Consider the following 27,019-nt stretch of genomic DNA (forward strand, 5'->3'; position numbering starts at 1 on the left):
ATCCAGAGCTTTCTCTTTCTCCCAACCCCATGTCACAGTGTAAACTTCAGGAGAGCAGGACATAGCACTGAATTAGGTCTGTCCTAAAAAGAGCCCTGAGCAGGCCTAGAGCTGAGCCCATGTGGAATTTCAGAATTTCAGCCCTGCAAGAACAGCTCCTCTTCCCTGTGCTTAGGGCAAAGGCAGTGCCTTTCTGTCCTCCTTGGTAGGGTTATTCACCCAAGCTCCTCCACAGAAGGAGTGAATTAAGAGCTGTCTCAGGGGATGTCACACTGGCAGCATCACTTCAAATGTTATTGTTCCATTTTAAATGGAAAGGAAAGAACCATTTCACTGCGTTTCCTGTGGGATCTGAATTCTGCAGATATATTCAATGGGTGCCTGTCTGCCAAGCAGGGGAATTTCTGAGAGTTTGAGTGAGGGGGACAGAGGGAACCAAGCACTTGGAAGAGTGCCAAATGACCATGGACAGAGGAAGGGTCACACACAGGAAGATTTTTATGTCTTGGGTCTCTGACATGAACTGGCACAGGAGTTAATGGCATGGAAGCAAAGGATGATCAAGAAGAGGCTCCAAGACCTGGAGCCCCTCGGCTCTGGAGCCAGGCTGGGAGAGCTGGGGGTGCTCAACTGGAGAAGGGACAGCTCCAGGGAGAGCTCAGAGCCCCTTCCAGGGCCTAAAGGGGCACCAGGAGAGCTGGAGAGGGACTGGGGACAAGGGCCTGGAGGGACAGGACACAGGGAATGGCTTCCACTGCCAGAGGGCAGGGTTAGATGGGATATTGGGAAGGAATTCTTGGCTGTGAGGGTGGTGAGGTCCTGGCACAGGGTGCCCAGAGCAGCTGTGGCTGCCCCATCCCTGGTATCCAAAGCCTGGCTGGACAGGGCTTGGAGCACCTTGGGACAGTGGAGGGTGTCCCTGCCCATGGCAGGGGGTGGAATGAGATGAGCTTTAAGGTCTCTTCCAGCTTAAACTTTCCTGTGGTTCTACGACACGTTTCCAGGGGTCACTCTTGGCAGGACACCCCAAAAGGCTCACCCCTTCCTGATCTGCTCTCAGAGAGGTGGCCCAGCCATGCTCCTCTGCCTGGAACACCTGGAACACCCCCAGCAGCATCAGCACCTGTCCTGGAGGTCTAGCAAACCTCCAAACCCCACAGCTCCAGACCCTGCATGCACACCCAGCCATGCAGCCCTCTAGGAAAGGGAAAACTCAGCCTGTGTGCACAAACACAGACATGTCCCACCTCCCAGTCCTTGCACAGAAGTGGGCAGACCCCATCTTGGACCCCTGTGACACTGTCAATGGCCTTGGGAGGAGAGTTCAGAGAAGTGGTTGTGGTTGGTGCCTCCCTTTGGGCCTGCCCGTGGCCTGGCATGGACCCCTAACCCTGGGGAGAGAAGCTGGGCTGCCTCAGGGGCAGGGAGGAGGAAAAGGCATGGAGAGAAGAGCCAGAGACCAGAGGTGAGCCAGGGACAAAGCACAGTCTGGTGCAACATGGCCAAGGACAGAAACATCTGCAGCAACAGTGAGGCATGGGGCCTTATCTGGGGCTGGGGATGCTTGGGCCTCTAAATTCACCTGTGAAACCTCTAATTTCACCCAGTGAAAACAGGGCATCTGCTTCAAAACAACACAGGGTCATTTCCCCCTTATGTTCTGTGTTACCCACAGAGCTGAGGTGCCACCAGCTGGCTCTGCACGTGTCCCACCAGCATCTGGGGCTCCCCAGCACCCTCTGAGGCCAGCAGCCCCAGCTGGGGCTCCATTTAAGCTTCACATTCCTCTCCTGCTAATCCTGGAGATCCCAGATCCATTCAGGGGCCTGGCAAACACTCAAACACACCCAGGGAAGTGAGCAGAGAGGACGAAGCTGCCAGAAGAGGCACTTGGAGCCCGGAGTAGGTGTGAGCAGCCCAGAGCTGCAGGGAGGTGAGGACAGACAGCCAGGGAGGAGAGGAGGATGCAGGAGCAGGCTGCTAATCCTGGAGGTCCCAGATCCATTCGGGACCTGGCAAACACTCAAACACACCCAGGGAAGTGAGCACAGAGGCACTTTGAGCCCGGAGTAGGTGTGAGCAGCCCAGAGCTGTGGGGAGGTGAGGACAGACAGCCAGGGAGGAGAGGAGGATGCAGGAGCAGGCTGAGGATGCCGTGCAGGAACACCTCCCCTCCAGGCAAGCACTGCAGCCTCCCGGACAGCACTCCCTCCCTCCCATGTGGAAATCAGCAATCAAAAGCAGCAATTACCCCAAATCACAGCCCCTAAGTGACAAATAGCCCAGCCTGCCAGGCAGATCATGTGCTGCAGGAGGCAGGTTCCAACCTGCTCTCACACATTAAAGAGACGACCCTGTGCTGTTTATGCTGTCAGAGGCCTCATTATGGGAGAGATTTTCTCCAGATTCCCGAGGGGAGGGAGAGCTCAGGCACCCACACACGGGCTCTGCCACAGGTGAGCCTGGCTGCCCAGAACACCATGGTCCCCTTGGTGACCTCTGCAGAGCCCTGGTTCCCTGTCAGAAGCCAGGAAATCCCTCTGGCTGCCCTGGAGGACTCCAGCCCCTGCCCAGGGGGCTCAGAGACCTTGGCACAGAGCCCCAGACCCCTGTGCCTTTGATTGAGCCCTTGGAAAAAACAATTACCAACCTTAGATGAAGAATTACAAGCCATGGAAGTTTAAGTAGAATGATAGTGAATTTATCACAGGGTGAAAAAGTAGATTTTTTTTGGTTTTTAGAATGGGGGTTCAGGGGGCAAGATGGAGGGATCTGGCTGTGTCCAGCCTTTCTCCTTCTTCTTCTTGGCCTCCATCTTCTGCTGTGATGGTGGCACTGACAGATTGGTTTAGAGTAGAAGCTCAGTGTCTAACATAGGTGATAGGTATTGGAAAGTAATTGCAAATATTGTACAGGTAGTTCTTAGTATAAAAAGATAACCCTGCCCTGGGGCAGGCAGAGTGCCTCTGTCTGTCTTGCTGAACAGACCTCAGCTGGACAGGAGAAAGAATTTTATAGATAAGATACAATAAACAACCTTGAGACTGGGAAATTAAGAGTTCTGACTCCTTCTTCAACCACTGGGCTGGGAAAAGAGACTTTCTAACACATCTCAGGGTCACTGTGAGCAGCGAGAGAACCCAAGAGTTCCCCTGCTCTCTGCTTCCAGCCAGGATTGCACTGCTCAGCCTCCACACCTGTCTCCTTCCCCTAAAAAATGCCTAAAAAGAAACAAAACTTTAATAAATACCCTTGCCAGGTCTGTGCCCAGCCTCTTGGGTCTGGTTTGGACTTCTTGTGAGAGTGAAGATGAGCCTGGTCACAAATGATGTTCACTGTCTCTGTTTTGGAGATACAACATTCCACTCCAAGTCAAGTAGACAAGTTTCTTGCCCAATTTTAGTGGTAATTTAGGGTCTTAATCAGGTTGTTGAACCTTTCTTTGTGATTTCTGGCTGATGGGTGCTGGGACTTCATCTATATTTGTCCTCATGGGAGAAACAGGAGGAGAAAGAGAAAAGTCACCTCTTGTCTAGGTCAAGCCTAGATTCAGAAGTCCTGGACTTCAGTCCTGGCTCAACCACATGCCCCCACCAGAGTCCTGATGGTAACAGTGATCCAGTTTCTAATGGCAGTGAAAGATGCAAATACCTTTTAATTCCCCAGCCTGCTCTGGGCCTTGTTAAATTTTGAGTTCTAAAATCAGGTGAAGCTATACAATGGCAAATCCTACAGGTTTCCTTCAATAAATTCTTTCAGTAAGTTCTGAATGTTCTCTCCTGCTCTTTGCTCTATGTCCCAGATATGTCCCATTTCCCATTGTGATGCTGCTCTTTGCTTCCTCTCCCATCCCTTGGCCCTCATTCACCAGCCAGGATTTAGGGACAGTCCTAAATCCATGAGCAGAAACAGCTCTGCCCTGCTCCAGTCTCTCTGCCAAGGCCTGGCATGGAGCAGGGTTTGTGGGCTGTGCTGTAATTTCTGTGCTGGGGACCTGTGTCTATCCAGGAAATGGGTTTGAGCCATGAGCTGTCTCTGGACGCTGAAAATGCTGGATTCAGGTCTGGCAGAGCTGGGATTTCCTTTGCTGTTCCTCAGGCAGTGTGAGGGGATGATGCCCAGCTCAGGGTTGTGGCTCAGCTTGCAGGTGCTGCAGCCTCCCCTGAAGGGGACAGTGCAGGATGGAGGGGTTATGAGGCCTCTGCAGACAGGGAATGTCACCACAGGGACGCTGACACACGACTGCCTCTTCTTTCCACTGCAGGCGCCTCTCTGGAAACCAGATCTCCAGGATCCCTGGGGAAGCTTTTTCTGGCCTCTACAGCCTGAAGATCCTGTAAGTAACTGGTTTGTCTCTGCAGAGTAATCCCTGTCCCTGCCCCTCCCCAGCCCCTGGCCATGAGCAGGGACCTGCAGCCATCCTGAGGGATGCAAAGCTTCAAGGTGTGGGGTCAGGTGTTGAACCCATCCTGGCAAACCTGCCCTTGGTGACTGTGGAGCTGTGTCCCCCCTCAATGGGAGCTGTGTCCCACCCCAATGGGGAGCTGTGTCCCCCCTCACTGGGGAGCTGTGTCCCACCCCAATGAGGAGCTGTGTCCCACCCCAATGGGGAGCTGTGTCCCCCCCAGTGAGGATCTGTGTCCCCCCCAATGAGGAGCTGTGTCCCCCCCCAATGAGGATCTGTGTCCCCCCCAATGGGGAGCCATGTCCCACCCCAATGGGGAGCTGTGTCCCCCTCAATGAGGAGCTGTGTCCCACCCCACTGACTGAGCAGGTTCCCCCAGGGCACGGTGTGCCCACAATGTGCCCTGGGAGAATCTGCAGAGGTTCACATTTTGCATAAAACTCACCAAACCCCCCTCAAGTGGTGTCCCCCAGATGTGGAGTCCAGACCCCAAACTGGTCCCTTCTGCTCTGCTGCTGTGCCTGGGCTGGGTTGGAGCAACTCAAAGATCCAGGCACCTGGGAAAGGGGCCTGTGCTCTGTCCAGCTCAGCTGCCCTCACCACAAACCCCTTCACAGTGCAGGAGGCCTCTGCAGGGCTCTGGAGTGACCAGGGGAAGGTGGAATCCTTGGGCAGTGTGACCTGAGGGATCCAAGCCTGCCCCCATGGAGGCAGCTGGACCCTGGAGCTCTGCAGCCATCAGGGATCTGCTAACCCTGCCCAATAAATGGCACTGCAGGCTAACCCTGCTCAATAAAGGTCATTGCAACTAACCCTGCTCAATAAAGGTCATTGCAGGCTAACCCTGCTCAATAAATGGCACTGCAGGCAGCACCCACCCCTGCTGCCCAGTGGGGAAGGTCTGAGGGACAAATCTCTGGAAACTTTGGAATCCCCACTCAGCTGAGCTGGCTCTGCTGTGGCACCTACACTCACACCTCCCTAAGGTGTCCCACTGCTCATGGAGTCACTCTGTTGTGTCCATGTGACAGCCCTCAGGGTCTGTGCAGGATGTTGAGGTGGGAGTCCCTTTCTCCCTGAGGAACCATCTTAAAAATCTTCTGCAATAAACATTTCATCCCCAAGGGGATGTTTTGAACTCAGCCACAATGTGAAATTGTTGTAGCTGGTCCAGTTTATGCAGAGAGAGCAGGTACAAACCTGCTCCAGGATTAGAGAGTATAAGGCTGTTTACTACGTCTTCTGAAGATGTAAAGTATGAATCCTGCCCTAAATCTCAGGGCTTAGAGATTTATCCATCCCCTGCATTAGGCAACAAATCAAAGGAACTGAGGAAAAACCGCAGCTCTCCCACCCAATTTCAACAAGAGGAGCCTTCTGCTCTGGGGACGGGAGCTTTTCAAGGTGCTTTTGATCAATTCTGTTTGTGTCAGGCCTGGGTAAGGGCAAATGCAGCTTTACTGGAGCAGTGCCTCCCTTCAGAGCCCACAGCTCCATGGGGAGGGGAGGGTGAGCTCTGCCCTCCTGCCCCAGGACAGGGCCACAGGCAGCACCAGCAGGGACAGGCTCACCAGAGCCAGCAGAGGAGGCAGATCAGGGCATTTCCAGCTGGAAATGTTGCATGGAGAAGCTTGAGGAGTGAGGGATGAGGGCATTTAATCAGGAAATGTTGCACTGAGAAGCTTGAGGAGTGAGGGGAAAGCTTGAGGAGTGAGGGGAAAGCTTGAGGTGTGAGGGATCAGGGCATTTCCAGCTGGAAATGTCATGGGGAAGCTTGAGGAGTGAGGGATCAGGGCATTTCCATCTGGAAATGTTGCATGGGGAAGCTTGAGGAGTGAGGGATGAGGGCATTTCCATCTGGAAATGTTGCATGGCAAGCTCCAGGCTGTGCTGTGAGACCCGTGGTTGGTGTCCTCATGCTGCAGGATGAGCTGCCTTGCTCTCAGCCAGGCTGTGCCCAGGGTGGCATCTGGGCTGTCATGTCCCTCTGGCATGGGGGACATGTGCCTGCTCAGGGCTTGGTGTAAAGGTGGAGCTGACAGTGCTGGGTTCATGATGGACTCAGGGACCTCTGAGGCCTTGTCCAGTCTCAATGCTCCTGTTGTTCTCTGGCACTTCCCTGGCCCCAAACCTTCCCCAGGGGTGTGCAGAGCACTAGCCCAGCCACCAGGGGAGGAGGGTGGATGCTTACAGTGACTGCTCCACCCATGAACCTCTTATTTCACAAAGTTCCTGCTTCCTCAAAGCAGGGGCACTACCAGACCCCACATCACTGGGAGCATTTCACTTTCCAAAGACTCTGATGGTTCTCCTGGCCTGTCTGCAGTGCAATGTGGTACTGCCATGTCCTCTCACTACAGAAGATGCTCTGATTGTTTTCTGCAGTGTTTCTGTGGGCTCCACTGGAGCGAGGTCTTTGGGGGAAAGCAGTGGCAGATCCCTCACCCTCCAGGAAACGCAGCCACTGACCCCCATCTGTTCCTCTGTCACTGTAAGAGTAAGGGCAGCAGTGAGGGACACAATGGAGACAGACTGGTCCCTGGGAATTGCTGGAACAGGCCTAGAAATGTTGCCAGGACACATCTTGGGAGCACTGAGCTTAATCACATTGGAAGGGCTCTTGGCAAGGCTGGGGACTTCACTCATTTCTCTACTGAGAGAAGACTGAGGAAAACCACAAGGTACTGAAGAAGGCAGGTGAAGGCCACCCTGTGTTTCCTTCAGGTTGTGAGTAAGGTCCCTCAGCAGTGACCTGGCTGGGGCTGGTGGCTCTGCAGCAGCTCAGCAGGATCTGCTGCATCTCTCCAGCAGTCAGGGGGAACAAATGTATTCCCTCAGTCTGCTTGTGGCCAGGGTTGGAGAGCAGAGCTTGGAGAGAGGCCATGGGGCTGGATCACCCTGCTCCTTGTGCCCTGAGAGTGGCCAAAAACCCTCATCCTCTTCCTCAGCCACAGCTCAGTTCCCTCTTCCCTTTGCTGCACTTCTCTGTACCCCATCCAAGCCTGCTGAGGGTCAGAATCCACTGCTGAACTGGCTCCACCAAGATCTCCCTGTGTTCTGGAGCTCTGAGACTGCAAATATCAATTTCAACCTAAAGGATTGGGAGGAGTTTGGGCTGCTGGGGGAGTGCAGTGATTTGTAGGGTGTTGTTGTTATGGACACTGTGGGTACTGCAGAGATAAGGGTGCAACCCTTAAAGCTGAACACTGGTGTAAACTGGTGCCTTGTGCAGCGCACAGAAGTGTGCCAGGGAACTGGGGAGCTCCAGGGGACTGGGGAACACCAGACAGGCCCCAGTTATGTCCATGTCCTGTGCACCACACTGGGAGAGGACAGCATCTCATGGGGCATGGGGTGCTCAGTGCACTGCTCCCCAGCCAGACCAAATCCTTGCTCCCCTAGGGGCAGTGTAACCATTCCTGCAGCCCTGTGCTTTTTTTTTGCCCTTTAATCTCCACCAAAAACAGAGGTAGTGAACTTTAATCTCCACCAAAACCACATAGATATTCCCCTCTCCAGAGGGTATCTGGAGATGGGAACACGAAGAGCCCATGAGACATGAAAGATCAGAGAGAGGCTGGGATCTCAGATATTAAAAGACAAGAGCATGGAGGAAAGTCCTGTCTCCTCACTCTAGGCAGAGGCAAAGCACTGAGCTTATACTTAACCATTCTGGCTCTGCTGAAAATCAAAGCAGAAGAGGACTCAGGGAGGGCAAATCACCCTTCAGGCTTCACACTGAACTTCCCTGGGGGTGTTGGCCAGCAAAAGGCTGCTGGGCTGGGACCCCCCTGCCCTGAGACTCCAGCTGTGATGCTTCTGCTCCTCCTGATGCTGAGCAGGCTCTGGCCAGGCCACGCTGTCCCACCTGGGCCCTGCCCTGCAGGACACGAGGCAGCAGCAGAGCAGCAGATGACAACAGGCAGGAGGATGGGGAAATGCCAAATCCTCACCTCTGGGGAGCCTAGAATAGAAATTGCAGGGCTGCTAGAAGAGTGGGATGGATGGGGCTCCCCCAGCCATGTCCCCTCCTGCAGCTCCTGTGCTCAGCTGGGCCCTGGGCAGCACAGGGGGCCCCGGTGCTCACAAGGGCCACTCCAAGCCTCTGGCACTCTGGCACTCACAGCTGCCTGTGCCCTCAGCTCCTCTGCTGTGCCCCTCACAGCACCCTGCCCCTCTCATCTCCCTCTGCCCCTGCCTGGGCATCTTCTCCCCTCCTGCTGGCCCTGCTCAGGCCAAGGGCAGGGGGCAGCGAGCTCCAGGAGCTGCCTCTGCTGCCCCCAGAGCCCCTTCCCAGGGGGGGCACCCTGCCAGGCTGCTGCACCCTCTGCCATGGCTGGCACCCCACAGGACGTGTGGCTGCTGGCAATGGGCCCTGCAGCTCCATAACCATGGGCTGAGCTTCTCCTTCCCAGCTGTGCAAGGGCCCTGGGAGCCCCAGGGATGGATCCCCTGGGTTCTCTGCAGCCCCTGGGATGGAAACCTCATCCAGGTGGGCAACTGTCCCAAAGGGACCAGCACAGCCTCGGGGGCTCCTGCAGAGGGATTTGTTTCTGCAGCCCAGGTGTGCTGGGGAGATCAACCCCTGGGTCCTGCAGCCCAGTGAGAAGGATTGGGGGTCTGGTGATGAACAATGAATCAGATGAGGTTGTGTTCACAGGGACCTGAGGATGAGGGAAGAGACGAGGATCTGACTCCATGTTTCAGAAGGCTGATTTATTATTTTGTGATATATATTATATTAAAACTGTACTAAAAGAATAGAAGAAATTATTTCATCAGAAGGCCAGCTAAGAATAGCAAAAGAAAGAATGAATAACAAAGCTTCTGTCTTGGACAGAGAGTCTGAGCCAGCTGGGCTGTGATTGGCCATTAATTAGAAACAACCCCATGAGACCAATCCCAGATGCACCTGTTGCATCCCACAGCAGCAGATAACCATTGGTTACATTTTGTTCCTGAGGCCTCTCAGCTTCTCAGGAGAAAAAATCCTAAGGAAAGGATTTTTCATAAAAGATGTCTGTGACATGAGGTCACTTATCCTGGAGGAGAGGGGACTGAGGACGGACACAGACCTTCAAGGACAAGGGGAGGAGGGTGGATGCTCACAGTGACTGCTCCACCCATGAACCTCCTATTTCACAAAGTTCCTGCTCCATCAAAGCAGGGGCACTACCAGACCCCACATCACTGGGAGCATTTCACTTTCCAAAGACTCTGCTGGTTCTCCTGGCCTGTCTGCAGTGCAATGTGGTGCTGCCATGGGCTCTCACTACAGCTGCTGCTGCAATGAGTCAAGAAATACATCATCTCCTTATGTGAACATGAGGAATAGCAGGTTTTGGAGTAGATGGCAACAGGGATATTGAGGATGTTGTGTTTGTAGATATGGGTGCTGTGTTCCAGGCTGGCTGAGGTTTGACAAGTGACAGGCTGGGAATGGCTCCCCCAGCCACAACCAACTGAAACCTGGGCAATTCAGGAGCTGACTCACAGCAGGGTCAAAGATCTTCCCTCTGGTGGCAGGGGGGTCCCCTGAGGAGGCAAGCTGATATCTGGGGATGGAAACAATTTTCCTAGTTTAATTTTAGTGTGCTAGAGCCCTAGGGCTAATTGCAATCATGTGCAGGTCCACAAGTAAACTCTCACATGCTTTTTGGGCTGTCAAGGGGCCTGGTGCTTTCCCAGTCTTCCCAGAGAATCAGTTTATGTTTAAAAAAGGATGGGAAACACCCTGGGAATTCCTCCACCAACCCGCCTGTGCAGATGGTCTCTCCCTGCCCTCAGAGTGAATCCCAGAAGTTCTGGAACCTGGAGCAGATTCTTGGCTCTGCCTCCTCTGGCTGCTTCACTGCACAAAAACCACCTGGAAAGTGGCCATGGAGATAGGCCTGTGCAGAAACCATGCTGGGGTACACCCAGGGAAGCAGGTGTGTGGAGACCTGGCAGGGAGCACGGGAAGAGCCAAACTGAGCTGCCCCACTGCAGCCAAACACCGTGCCCCAGATCTGCTGGGATGGGCTGGGATCTGCATGCATGGAGCCTGGAGCCAGCCAAGGCCAAGGGGCCTCCTCAGACCCCTCAGGCAGGGCAGACTGACAGGGGGGATGCTCAGCAGCAGGAGCTGCTGCTCTGGGGTTTTCTGCACTGGCAGGTCCAGCCCTGTGCAGAGACTTTGGAGTGCAGCTCTCCTGGGGCTGCTCTGCAGCACAGTGCACCCACCTCTCTCCACAGGGCTGATGCTCCTCAGTGCAGGCTTCATTGCCAGCATCATTGGAAGCCACTCCACAGGCTGTTTTGACCCCTCTGCAACTCCTTCCCTTTCAAAATCAGCTCCTGGGTCCATGCTCTCCCAGCCTTGGAGCTTTCCAGGGTGGCAGAATATGCTGCTTAATGAGAGTATCCTGAAAACTGGAAACTTCTCCATCCTTCCAGACCTCCTCATGAGCTGCCTGGATGCTTCTCATCTCCAGGTGTCCTGGCTGGAGCTCCATCAGCCAGGAAGGTCCCATCCCACCTGGCCATGGGCTGCCTTGTGCTGCCACAGCTTCCCAGACATCCCAGCCTTTCTCAGGTGTCCCTCCCCAAACGCTGCCCTGCACAGCCAGGAGTGCCCCTGCTCTGACTCCTGGCTGAACATGCTGCAGCAGCAGCAGGGCTCTCTAGCCAAGAAGGAATCCCACACCAAACTCCACAGGGAAAGACTCCAAGTGCAACCACAACCTCCCCACAAACCGTGGAAGGCAAAATGCCTGAGTGCATCCTCCTGGCTGCAGAGCCTGCACCCACAGCAGGCCCACCCTGGCACTCCATTCCTCAGCAAGCCCCAACCAGCCTGGGGGAGTGTGCAGACCCTGTGCTGCCCCAGCACTGCCTGCACAGCCTGGGGTGTGAGCACTGCCCAGCACTCCCCAGCATAGCCCAGCACTGCCCTGCACTGCCCCAGCTCTGCCCAGCACTGCCCTGCACTGCCCAGGGTGTGAGCACAGCTCTGCCCAGCACAGCTCTGCACTGCCCAGGGTGTGAGCACAGCTCTGCCCAGCACAGCTCTGCACTGCCCAGGGTGTGAGCACAGCTCTGCCCAGCACAGCTCTGCACTGCCCAGGGTGTGAGCACTGCACTGCCCAGCACAGCTCTGCACTGCCCAGCATTAACCCAGCACAGCCTGGGGTGTGCACTCAGCCCTGCCTGACCCCCTCCCAGCACACCCTGCCCCAGCCCTGCCCATGGTTCATCTCCATCAACAGGTAGGCTGGACAGGAGTGGCCTTGTTCAGCGCATGCCACATGCCCTGGATGGGGCTTACCCTCACCATCCCCTCCTCTTTTCCTCCTGAGCTGTGACCTCAGGACCTCCGAGGCCCAGGACAGGTGCTGACTCACCTGATGTGTGAGCACACATCAAACAACATCACCAGAAAAGTCAAGTTGTCCCAGGATGGCAGGTTTGGAGGTGGCCTGGGACACTTCAGCAATCCCTAGACAGCCCCTAGCTCTTGGCCAGCCCTGAGCTGTACAGAAATGGCTTTGAGACAAAGGGAATGGTGTGGGCCATCCAAGAGACGCTCCCTTTGGGAGGGAAAAGGAACGTGCAGAGGTTGGAATGTCTTTAATCCCCATGCATGGGCTCCAGGCACAGTTGCCTCCAGCAATAACAGCCCTTTGACTGTGCTGGCTGAGTCACTTCAGCCTCCCAGGATGGGGACATTTTCTCATGCACAGGCCTGTACCTCTGAGGGCTGTGTGTCTGCTGAGCTCTCTTGTGCAAGGATCCCGGTGTGATGGGACCCGATCCCAACATTCTTCTGGTCGTTCAGGCACGGTCCCTGCCAACAAACAATCCTCCTACTTCTGAAAATGAAACCCCACCTCTGAGGAGCTGTGATTTATCCTGGTTCCAGCCAGACTGCTGTGGGCAGCAGGTGGAGTGTCCGTGTCTGCTGGTGTCTGCAAGCCCTGGTGCCACCTCAGCAGTGCCAAGCAAGGTGACACTGCTCCATCCACACCTGGGCTTGAGTCACTGCTGGTCTGAGCAGTCTTTGTCATGCTCATCAGTGTCCTCAGCTTGTCCAGAAGCTGGCTCATCAACCAGTAAAGTCATAGAATCACAAAATGGTTTGGATTTGAAGCAAGCTTAAGGACCATCCCATTCCACCCAGGACACCTTCCACTGGCCCAGGCTAATCCAAGCCCAAAACCTGGCCTTGGACACTTCCAGGGATGGGGCAGCCACAGCTTCTCTGGGCAACCTGTGCCAGGGCCTCACCACCCTGAATAAATTCTAAGAAAAATTAGACTCAGCAAAAGATTTCTCACATCTCAGTTGATGTGAGAAATCACATCAACTAGACCAGGATTGCTCCATGCTTATTATTCCACTTTACTGGGCTGCAGGACCCAGGGGTTTGTCTCCCCAGCACACCTTGGTTGCAGAAACAAATCCAGAAGGATTTGAGCTCTAAGGTTGTCTCCAGGCTGCTGTGAAGCAGCACCTTGCTGTAGGAAAGCCAATGAAATCCAGGGATTTTGTTGGAAGGCAGGAGCTGAGGGAGAGGCAGGAACAGACAGATGCTGACAAAGGCTGAGGCCAGTGTGATCCGGGATCTCGGGGTCACTGTGATTTTGTGGACTGAGGTGCAGCTTCACAGACTGCCTGTGCCTCAGGCAGGCACCCTGCAGCAGGCCTGGGGTCCACACAGATCCTGCACCTCCCTCCCTGCCCACACCCTGGAAAGCAGCTTCCTACCCTGGGGGGAGCAGGAATGTGGGCAGGGGACAATGTCTGCCCCAGGCTTTTAGGACCATGAGTCAGGAGGTGACAGATGAATTGTTTGCAGAGTTGTTCTCTCTTTTCAATGTTGCTGACATTAATGTGCAGTGGCCCCTTGAAGCAGAATGTATTGGCCATCCTTGGATGCTGCAGGTGCTCTCCTCAGTGAGCTGCTGCATTGTCTTCCCCCTTCTTATACAGGAGCAGCACCCCAAAGGGCAAAATGCCACAACTTATACAAGGAGGTACCCAGCAGCCCTGTCCCAGCTTTTCAGATGCCCTGCTGTCCTCTGAACCCTTTTGCCATCCTCCTGTTGTAGCACCCTGGCATGGAGCAGCCCCAGGAACCAGCTGTAACCCCAGGAAGGAGGTGGCACAGAGAGCAGGGTGATCCTGCAGGTGTGTGGGATCATCCACCTGGCATCTTCCACCAGGTTTTGGTACAATTATTTGAGCTTTTCCTAAAATCATGTTGTATGTTGTTTATGAAAGATAAGTAACATGCAAGGGTGGTTTAATGTGATGTGTAAGGATTGAGTGCAGTGAGCAGGGCCTGATGGGGGCTGTCCTTAATATCAGACTGTAAGAGAAACCATCCTGGGACATCCAGGGATAAACACAGCATGTCTTCTCCTGCTAAAACCTGAGCTCCCTGTAAGAAAACCTGGAGCTTTCCTGAGCTTGAGGCCCAATGAAGAATTTCTTGTTTAATACCAGGGTGGCCCTGTCCCTAGAATATTATCAAACTCTGTTTGGAATTGGTTTCTGGTTTCTCTGTGTCATGCTCTGATGATGAGTTACTGGATTCATTATGTGCAATGTGAAGAAGCACTGGTTCTTGTCCCAGTCCCAGCATCTGAAAACTTCTCTAGCTGCCCTGCTGCTGTGAAAAACAGCATTGTCCGCCACTCCAGTGGTTTCTGAGGTCTCTGAAGCATCTTCCTTAAATATTGTTTGTCTGCACCAAAATGGCTTCATTTTGGAAGCAGTCCATGCTGATGGTGGTCTGGAAAGTCTCTCAGTCTGTTTTACTGGTTGGAGGAGGGACTTGTAATAAATGGCAGGCAGCAGGATCCAGCAGAAGTGTGACAATGGGCTTTGCTTTAGTGCTGACTTCAGATACTTCCAATGACCAACACTAAACACCAGGCTCACATTTCAGAGAGCCACTGAGATTCAATGTTTGTCCCACCAAAACCCTGAAAGCACTTTCTGCAGCCCCACTCTGTATCTCTCTGTGTCCAGCTCTGTATCTTCTTGATTTTTAACAAACATTAATTATTATTTCACTTCACTGGGCTGCAGGACCCAGGACACCAGCACACCTGGGCTGCAGAAACAAATCCCTCTGCAGGAGCCCCCGAGGCTGTGCTGGTCCCTGTGGGACAGTTGCCCACCTGGATGAGGTTTCCATCCCAGGGGGCTGCAGAGAACCCAGGGGATCCATCCCTGGGGCTCCCAGGGCCCTTGCACAGCTGGGAAGGAGAAGCTCAGCCCATGGTTATGGAGCTGCAGGGCCCATGGCCAGCAGCCACACGTCCTGTGGGGTGCCAGCCATGGCAGAGGGTGCAGCAGCCTGGCAGCGTGCCCCCCGTGGGAAGGGGCTCTGGGGGCAGCAGAGGCAGCTCCTGGAGCTCGCTGCCCCCTGCCCTTGGGCTGAGCAGGGCCAGCAGGAGGGGAGAAGATGCCCAGGCAGGGGCAGAGGGAGATGAGAGGGGCAGGGTGCTGTGAGGGGCACAGCAGAGGAGCTGAGGGGGCAGGCAGCTGTGAGTGCCAGAGTGCCAGAGGCTTGGAGTGGCCCTTGTGAGCACCGGGGCCCCCTGTGCTGCCCAGGGCCCAGCTGAGCACAGGAGCTGCAGGAGGGGACATGGCCGGGGGAGCCCCATCCATCCCACTCTTCTACCAGCCCTGCAATTTCTATTCTAGGCTCCCCAGAGGTGAGGATTTGGCATTTCCCCATCCTCCTGCCTGTTGTCATCTGCTGCTCTGCTGCTGCCTCGTGTCCTGCAGGGCAGGGCCCAGGTGGGACAGTGTGGCCTGGCCAGAGCCTGCCCAGCATCAGGAGGAGCAGAAGCATCACAGCTGGTGTCCTGCTCCTCACACCCCCTGCAGTCACCCCCAGGGTCTCTGTTCTCTCCCAAGAGCACTTCTGCCCTGCCCTGGCTCTCCTGTGATTCCCACTAGCCCAAGCAGAGCTGTAGCCAGTGCCCAGCTGTATTTGTGCATCCTTTTAGCCCTGTTCATCTATGGAGCTGTCTTGGTTTGGAAAGCCAGGTGCCTGCTAAGGAAGGCAGGAGCCTTACCTGAAATGGAAAATGTAAACCCTCCCCACCCCTCTGAATTGCTATAAATTTTAAATTAAGGAGCTCTCAGGCAACAAAAATTATGGGAGCAGGAATAACAGTTCTTTATTAGGTAAGAAAATAAAAGGATAAAATAAACAATGCAGTAAACCAAACCAACACTGCCAGAGTCAGAACCCAGCCTGACACCCTGTGGGTCAGGGTGTGGGCAGCAGTCCCATTGGAATTGTGGCTCAGCCCTCCTGCAGTGCCAGGGCTGGTTCTGCTGGAGCAGGGATCCTGGAGAAAGGTGCAGTCTCTGCCTCTGAAGATCCAGGGGCAGAGGCAGCTGCTGTTCCTCTGGGCAATGCAGTGCAGAAGCTGTGCTGGTGTTCCAGAATCTCCAGATTATATCCAGGTAGGAATGCTTGGCTCCTCCCTCTGGGCTCACATCTCCCAATGGGATGCTGTAGTTCTTATCAGCCATGCAGGGACATTCAATAGCTGTTATCAGCAGATGTCTCCCCTGAGGGAGGAGTGATTGTGGAAGAGATAAGGAAAACTGCCCACTGACAAAAAACTACCATACAGATGGCAAATTTACTTTGCAATCCAGGACAGGAGCCTTTCCCTCAGTTTCCCTGTGGAATTCTGCATTTCCCAACTGCTCTTCCACACCAACCTCTCTCCTCATATGTGGAAGTTGTTGGCAGAAATGCCAGGTGAGATGCTGTCAGTCCTTAATCATGCTCTTCATTTGGAAGGGAACCATTTATTAAGTGTGGCCTCTCTGCTGTCTTTTGCACCAAACACATCTTCTCCCCTGCACTGAATGTCAAAATTTAACATTTTACTAAAGAAAAGCTTAAGTCATGGTAGCTGGTGTCTATTCTTTCTTCTCCATTCTTATGCTCTTTTACCCTGTATAGAAAAAAATTTTGGCACAACTCATTTTTCACGAGCTACTACTGACAGTTCCTCATTTCCTAGCTCTTTCTTCTGTGTTCATACAAATAATTTACTGATAAGTCCCCATTTTCTTCCAGAAGTCGAAGAGTTTTGTGCCCTAAAGCTTTCCTTTTTTAAAGGATGTCTCTTTCCAATTTTCCTTCCACATCAGACTCTGAATCCTTGGCAGAAAGGCTGCAGTCACGGCAATGGGTCCGTGTTCTTTGGGCTGCCCCTCACCACTGAGGCCATGACACTGTCAGTAAACTATGATAGAACCCTAAGCACCATTTCCTTTTTCATGCCATCTCCAATCACTCTAAGGAGGTTTTTGAGTAACCTCAGGTATGTAAAACCTTCCCCTTTTAGGCACTTCCCCAGGCCCAGCTACCTTGCTGGGATGTGTCTGTCACCCAGGGGAGCACGTGTCAGTGATGTCCCAGCTCTGGAAGGAGCCAAGTTCAGGACAGAGGCATGTCCAGAGCCAGGAACAGCCTTTGCAAAGATGCTGAGATGATGGCAAGCAGTAAACTCAGATGTGTGGGGCTCCAGTGGGTCAGTGAGAGGGGGTTGTGTCTGACCAGGTCTGAAACAGCCCTTGGAGTGTGGTTCTCACTCTGCCTCCCTCCCTAGAGCTGTTCAGACACCCACCCCTGTGTCGCCGTCGAGGCGGTCACGACACAAAGCAGAGGCCACAAGCAGTCTCAGATGGCAACTCTTTATTATTGAACATGGCTGACTTTTTATACACTTTCTAATTGTTTATGCTTCTACCTTAACTATTGGCTACAATAAATTAACATAACACTATTGGCCAAAAGTTACAGTGACTCCAACTAACTTTCTAAAAATACTTCCTCCAGCTGCAAAGTTCTCTTACCTTTCTTCAATTCTTCACTTCTCTTGGTCTCTTTGGTTACAGCCTTGGAGAGAGCTCCTTATCAGCTTCTTCTTGCTTCTCAGTTTCTTCTCACTCCTTTAGCTAACAGGATTGCTGTTAGCCCCTTCCACACCCTGGGTGCACTGTCCCCTTTGTCTCCTCCTTTCCCATCACCTGTGTAGGTGTCCCCATGTCCACTGCCTTCCTCCATGCCCTGCACTCACTTCCATCCCTGAGGGCTCCTCCTGGCTGCTGCCTGTCCAGCCCAACAGCCCCAGGCACCTGCTCTCTCTGCTCTCTCTGCTCTCTCTGCTCTCTCTGCAGCCTCTGGTTTGCCTTTTTCCCCAGCAGTTCCAGTTCCTGCTGCCGGCTGTGCCAAGGCTGTGGGGTCCCTGAGCAAACATCTGTGAGCAGATCCTCACCCTCTGTGCCTGCTGTGCCACACTGGGGTAGGAAAGCTGCCCAGGGCTGGTTTCCATCCCTTCTGGAGGGAACCACTGAGGGAACACACATGAGCAAAGGCTGCCTGACTCCAGGATAAATGTGGGACAGCCCGGCTCAGAGCACTGGTGTCAGTCTGGGGTAACAGAGGCACATCTGCAGGGCAGAGGCCCCTTTGTGCAGCACCAAACTCACTCCTTGGCTCTTCTGCTGCACCTCCTGGGCCACACTGGGCTGCAGGTACCTGCCAGCTCACCTGCCAGCCACCTTCTAAGAGCCCTGGCTGACCAAGTGGTGCTTTCCAGCTTTCCAGCAAGAGCCCAGAACAACTTGAGAAACAAGCAGCAACATCCTCCATTTCGTGTCAGGCTGTTGTTGTTGGGTTTTTAACAAAGTTTTCTTTTTTCTAATTATAGGATGTTGCAGAACAATCAGCTGAGCCGCATCCCTGCAGAGGCACTGAGAGATCTTCCAAATCTCCAATCTCTGTAAGTCATTAAAAATCAATGCTGCGAGCTGCACAGTCCCTTGGGGACCCCAGGCTTCCCAGCATTTGAGTCATTAGTTCCTTTGTCAAGGATGTTCTGTTCCTTCTTCCTTTTCTTCTCCAATTTATTCAAAGATTACTGTCACTTAGAGTGGAAGGGAGGGGAGGGCAGTTTTCAAGGAAGAAACACTGTCTTGGAAGAGGATGTTGAAATTACAGCTCCCCATGTGTGCATTGTGATGAAAAGGCCACCAGAGCCAATGCATATTTCAAGGAACATTGGAAAATATCCACCCAAAGAGTCTCTGTCCTCTGCAATGTGGACCACAGTGGGGAAAGCGAGCACAGAGCACGGTCTGGGCTGTCAAAGTGCAAGTTGGGCTGTTTAACCCAAATGGAGGATAATTGTGGCAGGGTAGAACTGCTTTAAAGACTTTACCAATTCAGCCCTGGGAAGAAGCTGAGGCTGTGATTGTGCTTTTCCTGTACCCACAGCAGGTCTGGGCTCCTGTGTTCCCTAAAAATCACACCACTTTGGAATTCTGCTGCTTCCTGAGTATGGGCAGAGTTGAGACCAGACCCTGGGAGTGCCAGTGGATTTAGGGAAGGTGTGTTTGGTGCAGGGAGCACAGCTGAAGCTTGTCAGAGCATTCTGAGTTGGGCTGAACCACTGAAAATCTGACCTTATCCCTTAATCCTTAACTTCAGTCCTAGTCTTACAGCCCTTTTATCCCAGAAATGTTAGCTGGGAGCAGTTTCTGGCAGTCTCCTGCTCAGAGCAGGACTATCCCAAATACTCACAGGGGCAGCTGCAGCTCTGTCTCTCCAAGCACAGAGATCCCCTCTCACTGGTAGCCTGGGGCTGCTCTTCCTGGGGAAGAAACTTTTTCTCAAGTCCAACCTAAAACTCCTGGAAGGCAATTTGTGGCCATTACTCTTTGTTTGATCACTTGGAACCACCCTGAAGGGTTTGGCTCCATCATCTTTGCTTGCAGGTCCCTGGCAGCTCTCCTCTCAGCCCCTTCCCTGCTCCTTCCACCTCTGCTCATGGGGAAATGCCCTGGGACCCTGGCTCAGCCACTGGGCCTCCACTGGACCTGTCTCATTCCTCCTCATCCTCCTTACACTGGGCACCCCAAAACTGGGCACAGTTCTTCATGTGTGGCCCTCTCAGTACCCAGTAGGAGTTTCTGTAAATACGAATTTAAATATTAATTTGCAATGGGGGTGTTGGCTGTGCAGGATATGAATGTTCTTTCTGCCAGAAGAGATTTGAAACATTTGTTGTTGAAACATCATTGGCACATGGTTGTGGTTATTATTAAATTGTGTTGACATCACCACCAGTGCCAGAGTCAAGATCCCCACTCCAGGGATTTTGAGATCAGGTTGTTTTCCAAGTGACTTCTCTTTCAAGGGAAGCATGGCATGGAAGGTGTGCTGGTTCTTGGCTTCTTTTCTGCCTTTGTCAGGGTCAGGATTGAAAGAGCTCGAGATGATATTTCATGTTCAGACTCAGATGCTTATTTTTTCCTTATCCATGTTACAGTCTCATGAGCAGTGAGTTCTGCAGTATTTCACTAACAAGCTACAAAAATGGCCCCATATCTATCACTACAAGGTCTTTTAAGGAAGAAATATCCAATTAAGAAATGACACCTAAATTATTTTCACTTTCAACACAATAACCAACCTCCCATGCCCTGCAATGTGGGTTTTTTAATCCAATTACACAAAACCACCCAAACCCATGGAGAAGATGAAGAAGGAGCAGCCTCTGCCCTAAAACCTCCATCTTGCTTTATCTATATTACTATATTCCAAAACCTTAAACTCTTAAGTTTTAGGTTTTATATGCTACCCTATGATATTACAGAGGCAATACCCTATGATATTACCTACCCTATGATATCACACACCTCTATTCAAACTCCACACCCACAATCCCAATTCTATCATTCCATTTTGGAAGCTTCTCCACAGCCTCAGGTCAATGCAGTGTTCTCCTGGGGGTCAGTGCCTGGCAGCACAGAAAGTCTGAAATTCTCAGCATCCAGGGGGGTTCCAGCAGCAGGTCACAGCCCCAGGAACTGCCCCAGGAACACCCCTTGCCCCTCAGCCTGTCTCTCCTGTGCCCTGCCAGTGTGTGACAGCCAGTGCCACCAGAGCAGAGCCAGCCTTGGCTTCTGAAGGTTCAGCTGCTGCCACAGCCACCCCTGCAGCTCTGGCCACCAGTCCTGGGGCATTCCCCACTGCTGGGGGCAATCTGGGCTAGGGCTGGGTCCACATGCTCCATCTCCTCAGCCCCTGCCAAAATACCACAGGGCACCTGAGAAATGCAAACCACCCCAAGCAGACACTTGCAGCACTCTGGGCTTGTTTAAGGGGCAGGGTGGGAGGATCCCATGTGTGAATTAGCACAGAGGTACCTGCTCCTAGTGCATCTCGAGGCCACCTCACCCAGGGTGGTTTTCCCAGGTGCCTCCAAAGTTGGGTCAGGAGCTAGGGCCAGCGGGATCCAGTGCTCTTCCTGCAGAAACTGAACAGTAAAAGCAAATTTTTGGAAGAAATAAACTGCTTTAGACAACCTGAGGGAGACTGGCTGGGAATAAAATCAGAGGGTGAGCATGTGGGCAGGTCTGGCTCGGACATGCCTCATGCCTGTCACAGCAGGACTCTCTCAAGAGCTGCAGCCACAGTGACCAGAGGCTGCTGCAGCCAGCTCTGTCCTCCTTGCCCCAGAACAAGCTGTCCAAGCTGGTTGGTCCCCACCCAGAGTCCAAGGTGACTTAGCAGGGACCTCCTGCCTTCCCTGAGCAGCCCTGCTCCTGTGCACAAACCTGTCTGGGCTGTTCCTGCCCCCTCAGAGCTCCCTCAGCCCCTCACCCCTGCAGTGCACAACCACCCATGCCTGGCCCCTCCGGGCTCCTTTGCTCCTCCTCTTCTCATCATCCATTTTTAAGATACCTGACCTCATTTCCCTGTAACAGAGCCACATCTTCTGTGCCTTCCCCAGCTCTTCCTGAGGCTCAGGATCCTTTCCCAGCCTCTCATTATTTTTGAATCCCATCCCAGACTCAGACTGAGCACAGGAGAGGGACTGGGACTGTGATCTCCCACTCTTCCCTCTGCCTTAAAAAAACCCCAAACTGTTAGGCCTGACAGACCTGAGATCAGGATGGGAAAGGCACCAACACCTCCATCCAATGCTCCCAACTCTCCTAGCCAGGCCCACAGCACATTCACCAGGCACAGTGGGAGCAAGGGAGTTCAAAGGAAAACTCCTGCTGGGAAAATAAATTTTACATGGGAGGGGGTCTAAAGTGCCCCTCCATCCAAGTGAGCCTCCATACACATTCTTATGGTCACAGAGTGCCCAGGGCTTCTTTAGAATCAGAGCACAGAATTATTACTGTTGGAAAGGACCTCTGAGATCATTGAGCCCAACAGTGCCCAATCCCCACCTTGTCACCAGCCCAGAGCACTCAGTGCCACATCCAGACACTCCATGGACACCTCCAGGGATGGGCACTCCACCACCTCTCTGGGAAGCCTTTCCAGTGCCTAAAAACCCTCTCAGTGAAGGAAATCTTCCTGATGTCCAACCTGAACCTCCTCTGGCACAGCCTGAGGCCATTTCCTCCTGTCCTGTCAGATTTACACAGGTGACTGATTAACACCCTTTTGGGAGGCCCTTTTGAGAACTGGCAGAGCATATAAAAATATAAAGAAATCTATGAAGTGTATTGGGAACAGCACAGTCCCCTGTAGCAGATCTTTTAGGCCCTTAAAGGTTATCTCATTCCAGCCCCTTTCCACGGGCCCTTTCCACGAGGCCACATTGCCCCAGGCCCTTTGCCAACCTGGCCTTGAACACTCCCAGGGACAGGGCAGCCACAGCTTCCCTGGGCAACCTGTGCCAGTAAGATGAAGAGCTCCAGGAGAAGATTTCTGTAACAAAAAGCAAGCAGCAAAGCATGAGTAACTTGTGTAGGTGTCACATCAGTGATCCCACCTCACCCATCCCATTCTGTCTGTGCTTACAAGAGTTCAGGGTGAAGCCACAGGAGATCAGTCACATCCCCAGCTGTCACCTCTGCATGTGTGCCCCTGAGGCTGGCCCAACTCCTCAGCCAGCTGGGGGGCAGTCTCTTCTGGAAGCAAAAGTTTCAGAAGTGTGTGACTGTGTTCACAGGGGTTCTTGGATTGTGGAAGAGACGAGGATCTGACTCCATGTTTCAGAAGGCTTGATTTATTATTTTATGATATATATTACATTAAAACTATACTAAAAGAATAGAAGAAAGGATTTCATTAGAAGGCCAGCTAAGAATAGAAAAAGAAGGAATTATAACAAAGCTTCTGTCTCGGACAGAGAGTCCGAGCCAGCTGACTGTGATTGGCCATTAATTAGAAACAACCCCATGAGACCAATCCCAGATGCACCTGTTGCATTCCACAGCAGCAGATAATAATGGTTTACATTTTGTTTTTGAGGCTTCTCAGCTTCTCAGGAGGAAAAATCCTAAGGAAAGGCTTTTTCATAAAAGATGTCTGCAACAGAAGTGTTCCATGCAATGGAGAACTCTTCCCTGTCTGGGATGGTTAAAGGAAGGGCAAAAAGTGCTTCTCAGAGGGGTCCTGAGCACAGATCACCCCAGGCTGCAGTGAAACCTGCCCTGAGCACGAGGGGACAGGAGGGAGCTGTTCTCCAGGATGGGTATTCCACAGGATGGTTATTCTCCAGGGGAGCAGGCACAGCCAGCTCTGCCCTGCATTAGCACCACACCAAACTCCTCTTCTGCCTCCAGACTGACTTCTTTGAAGTGTGGAGGGCAAGTGCAGACAGAGGTGATGATTTGCACTTTCATATCATCACAGAATCATCACGGTTGGAGGAGACCCTCAGGATCACCTAATCCAGCCACCAACCCAGCACCACCACATGGACCCCCACATCCCATCCAGACACCTTTGAACACCTCCAGAGACAATGACTCCACCACCTCCCTGGGCAACTTATCCCAGTGTCTGACCACTCTTTCAAAGAAAAAAGAATTTTAATGTCTAATCTGAATGTCCCCTGGAGGAGCTTAGGGCCATTTCCTCTTGTCCTACCCCCTCTCCTTTCAGGCAGCTTTCTCCTCCTCCCACAGGAGCTGCCCTGCAGAGACCCTTGGGCTGGTGAGGTCCCAAGAACCAGGTCTGGTGACACAGCCCAGTGTCTGAGGGGGAATACAGGGCTGAGATGCTCTGCTTGGTTTCTACTGCCAGGCTTCTCCAAATGTGGCTACTCACCTCAGACCAACAGACTCCATGCAGGTCTGCATTAGAGTGATTTTTTCCCTCCTCTTTTTCAAATATTTGAGTCATTTTCCACAAGTTTATGAGACTCCTGTGTATCCATTGCCAGAAAATTTGCCAGGCTGGAACACCTATAGGTCACCCACAGCAAGGTTTTCAGGAATTACCAGTCAGGCCATGTGAGCCCCAGTGTCTTTGTGCTGCTCAGAGACTCCTTTTTTCCATTCAGAAGGGGAAGTGGCTTTATGGCACCTCATGACAGCCCATGAGTTACCAGACTTGTATGGCACTTGGTGAAATATTAACTCCCTGTTTGCATGTTGGCTGCACATCCTAAGCAAGCAGGACAGCTGGGAAGGGGGTGGAAATGGGAGCCAACAGAGTGGGGTGGAACCAGGACCAGACAGAAAGGGATTGTGTGGTGGTTATTTTCTTGCTCTTTCAGGTGTTTACATTTGGTGTCCATGTTTGTCGTTCTGGGATTCAGGCAGGATTTGAAGGGAAAGTGTGCATCCCTCAGGGACAAACTGACCCAGCAGAGGAAAGGCAGACTTCTCAATGACCAGGTCTTTTCTCAGCATTACAACAGAAGCAGCAGAACCCAGTGGAGACTGAGAACAATTGTTTTCAGCTAAGTTCTATCAGAAAAACTTCCCAATCAGTTCAAGAGATGAGGTGGCCAGAGAAATGGGACAGAAAGGGATGCTCTAGCCACTGTGGGACAGAGAGAGGCTGGCATTCACTGCCTGCTCAGCACAAAGGTAGATTTGAAATGCAGCAAAAGCCTGTGTCAGTGAACTCCAGTTGTCTCCAAATGTAGCAGCTTCTGGGCAGTTAGAGAGGATGAGACAGGACACATCACCCAAGCTTTGGAACTGAGCTGCAGGGTCCCTTTGTGGCCCTGCTGCAGTCCAAGCCTGGCTCCCAGGCAGGAGGAATATCCAGACCTGCCCTGAGGCCCCTCTGTTTGCTGGCTGAGAGTGCTGGGCAGGGCAGGCAGCTCCTGCAGGCTCTGAGGAACCAGCTGGAAATCTGCAGAGGGTCTGGGAGTCCCTGACAGCAGGAGATCAGCTTAATGTACCTGCTTGAGGAGAGGGAGACCAGGCAGGAAGAAACCTCAATAAATGCTGTCACTCAGAGGGCAGAAGCAAAGCCATTCTTCATTTTTATCCAAAGGGGAACACTCTGACTCTCCCACCTCACTGAAACTTGCCTGAACCATTTTTTTCTGGCTTGCTCTCTGTCCAGTGAAGGATCTTGGGCTCCCAGGGAGCCAGTGGGCCTCATCTAGAGTTGTTAAAATTACTGTTCTGCCAGTGCTGGTCCCACAGCATGTCTTTTGTGGGGGACACCACCACTGCCATGAAAAATTCTGCACACCTGAAGTCCATGGGTTGGCAGCTTTGAGAAAGCTCCTTACCCACAGACAGGTCCCCAGGTGCTGATGCAGGTTGAAGTAGGAGTGCCCTGTGCAGAGTGATCAGAGCTGGGCCACAGTCAGAGCATGAATTCTCTGCTCCAGAGTCCTCAACCCCAGGAAAGCCTGGGGCCCTCTTGCACTGCACATGCACCCCCTGTGCCTCTCACCTCTGGCTTTGTGGCAGCCTGAACACAGGGCTCCAGCTTGCCCTCTGTACCAGGAGCAGGAGCTCTCTGCACCTGGGTCCTGCTCACATCTGGCTCTAAAACACATTCTGTCATACATATTTAGTTATAAATCTGTCTTGGTTTCTCACTCTGAAAGGAAATGAGCATGTAAGAGCCACACAAAATTTTTTGTCTAAATGTAACACATTTATCTGTAAAACACAGATAAAAAAGGAGAAACACAGATGTCACAAAGACCATGCTTACACTGCTCTGCTTCTCTTCTTGCCTTCTGATGGGGACCTGTCTGCAGGTAAGGAGCTTTCTCAAAGCTGCCAACCTATGGACTTCAGGTGTGCAGAATTTTTCATGGCAGGGGTGGTGTCCCCCACAAAAGACATGCTGTGGAACCAGCACTGGCAGAATACTAATTTTGAGTACTCTAGATGAGGCCCACTGGCTCCCTGGGAGCCCAAGTTACTGAAGATCCTTCACTGGACAGAGAGCAAGCCAGAAAAAAATGGTTCAGGCAAGTTTCAGTGAGATGGAAGAGTCCAAGTGCTCCCCTTTGGATTCCTGCTCTTGGACACTCCAATTGCCCTGTGTGGTTCCCCCCATATTCTTCCTAACCAAGGAAGATGCAGCTCTGAGTTCTGGCAAATAACATTTCAAACACAGTAAGAGGGCTTCCTCCTGCAAGCTCTCCCTGAGGTGCTGTGAATCCCAGCCAGCCAGGAGCAGGTTTCCATCCATCCCACATAACTCTGTGCCAAAAGGGCATGGATGGGTCTAGGTTGTCATCATGCCATGTGCTGACCCAAAGCTTGGCTGCTCCAGGTTGGACCACTGGGTATCACTGCCCATTGGTCATCAGGGACCTCCTGTGGCCAGCACCATCCCTCCTGAAAGGGTTTGGCTTTCCCCAGCAGTATCTATGGGTCATTCTGTCCATGGATGTCAGCCAGCTTGAGGGGCAAGTGTCACACCCACCCAGACAGCCCCATCCACATCAGACACCCTGTGCTTACAAAAACCCTCACCAGGTCCTGCAAAGCTGCAGCCATGCCCAGACCAGAACCAGACCAGTCAGCTACAGGATGGGGAGACATCACTGTCTGAGCTGTCAGGAAGGACACCTTGGCAGCTTTCTCTAGATGAATACGAAGGGATTTGGAATTTTAATCCAAAGAATTTGGATTTTAAAAGAAAAGTCCAAGCTCTGGAGACTGAGCCTCCTACCAAGCATGAGGGAGCTGCTTCCCAGCAGGTTTGATTTATCTGGGAAGCATGTTGGGAAGGCCAGTGGGGAGGATTAGAAAGAACACGCACACCTGATGGCAATGCTCTGAGCCCTGCAAGGGCTGCCAAGGCCTTACATAATGCTCAGATGCAGTTGTGCTCCCCTGGCAGTGTCTGGCTGCCAGTGGTTTGTAGGTGCAGTAACAACATACCATGTGCATGCTGGAAGAGTCGTGTGTCAGTCTAATTAACGACTTTGTGGTTTGTGAGCACTTACCTAAAGCAGATGGGCACTGTGTCTGTTCCTCTGCCAGGCAGAAAGAGTCCAAGGTATTTCAAAGTGAGCAGGTGCTATAAATTATAATTACCAAGCTTGTCGAGGTAGAGAAAGCAGAGAGAAAAGAAACCTGGTGGATTAAGAGATCAAGATAAACTCCTGTTTTTTTCTTTTTCAAATGCCTATGGAAAGCTTTTTTGAGAGTTTCTTGCAGATCAGCATTTTGGGAAGGTGTTTAGCATGTGTCTGGCTCTTCAGGGTGAGTGTTGTCTGATCAGCCTGGCGGGGGTAGGGAGGATTTACTGCCAGGCAGAAGAGTTAAAGCCTCAAGATCCTGCACCATGAGAGTGAGCTCCCCTTACCCCCCTTCCACACTGCACTTTGGGTTTTCTCTCCCTGG

At 52.6% G+C, this 27,019-nt stretch overlaps 1 protein-coding gene across 1 annotated transcript in view; it reads left to right on the forward strand.

Annotated features, from left to right (window-relative positions):
- LGR6 (leucine rich repeat containing G protein-coupled receptor 6) overlaps window positions 1-27,019 on the forward strand; it is a 172,279-nt gene that overhangs the window by 72,188 nt on the left and 73,072 nt on the right. The window contains exons 3-4 of the mRNA XM_054648754.2: window positions 4,265-4,336; window positions 18,142-18,213. Coding sequence (XP_054504729.2) covers window positions 4,265-4,336; window positions 18,142-18,213 — 144 coding nt within the window. The remainder of the gene's footprint in view (window positions 1-4,264; window positions 4,337-18,141; window positions 18,214-27,019) is intronic.

The sequence above is a fragment of the Agelaius phoeniceus genome, chromosome 25 (genome assembly GCF_051311805.1).
Source record: "Agelaius phoeniceus isolate bAgePho1 chromosome 25, bAgePho1.hap1, whole genome shotgun sequence".
NCBI classification, from domain to species: domain Eukaryota; kingdom Metazoa; phylum Chordata; class Aves; order Passeriformes; family Icteridae; genus Agelaius; species Agelaius phoeniceus.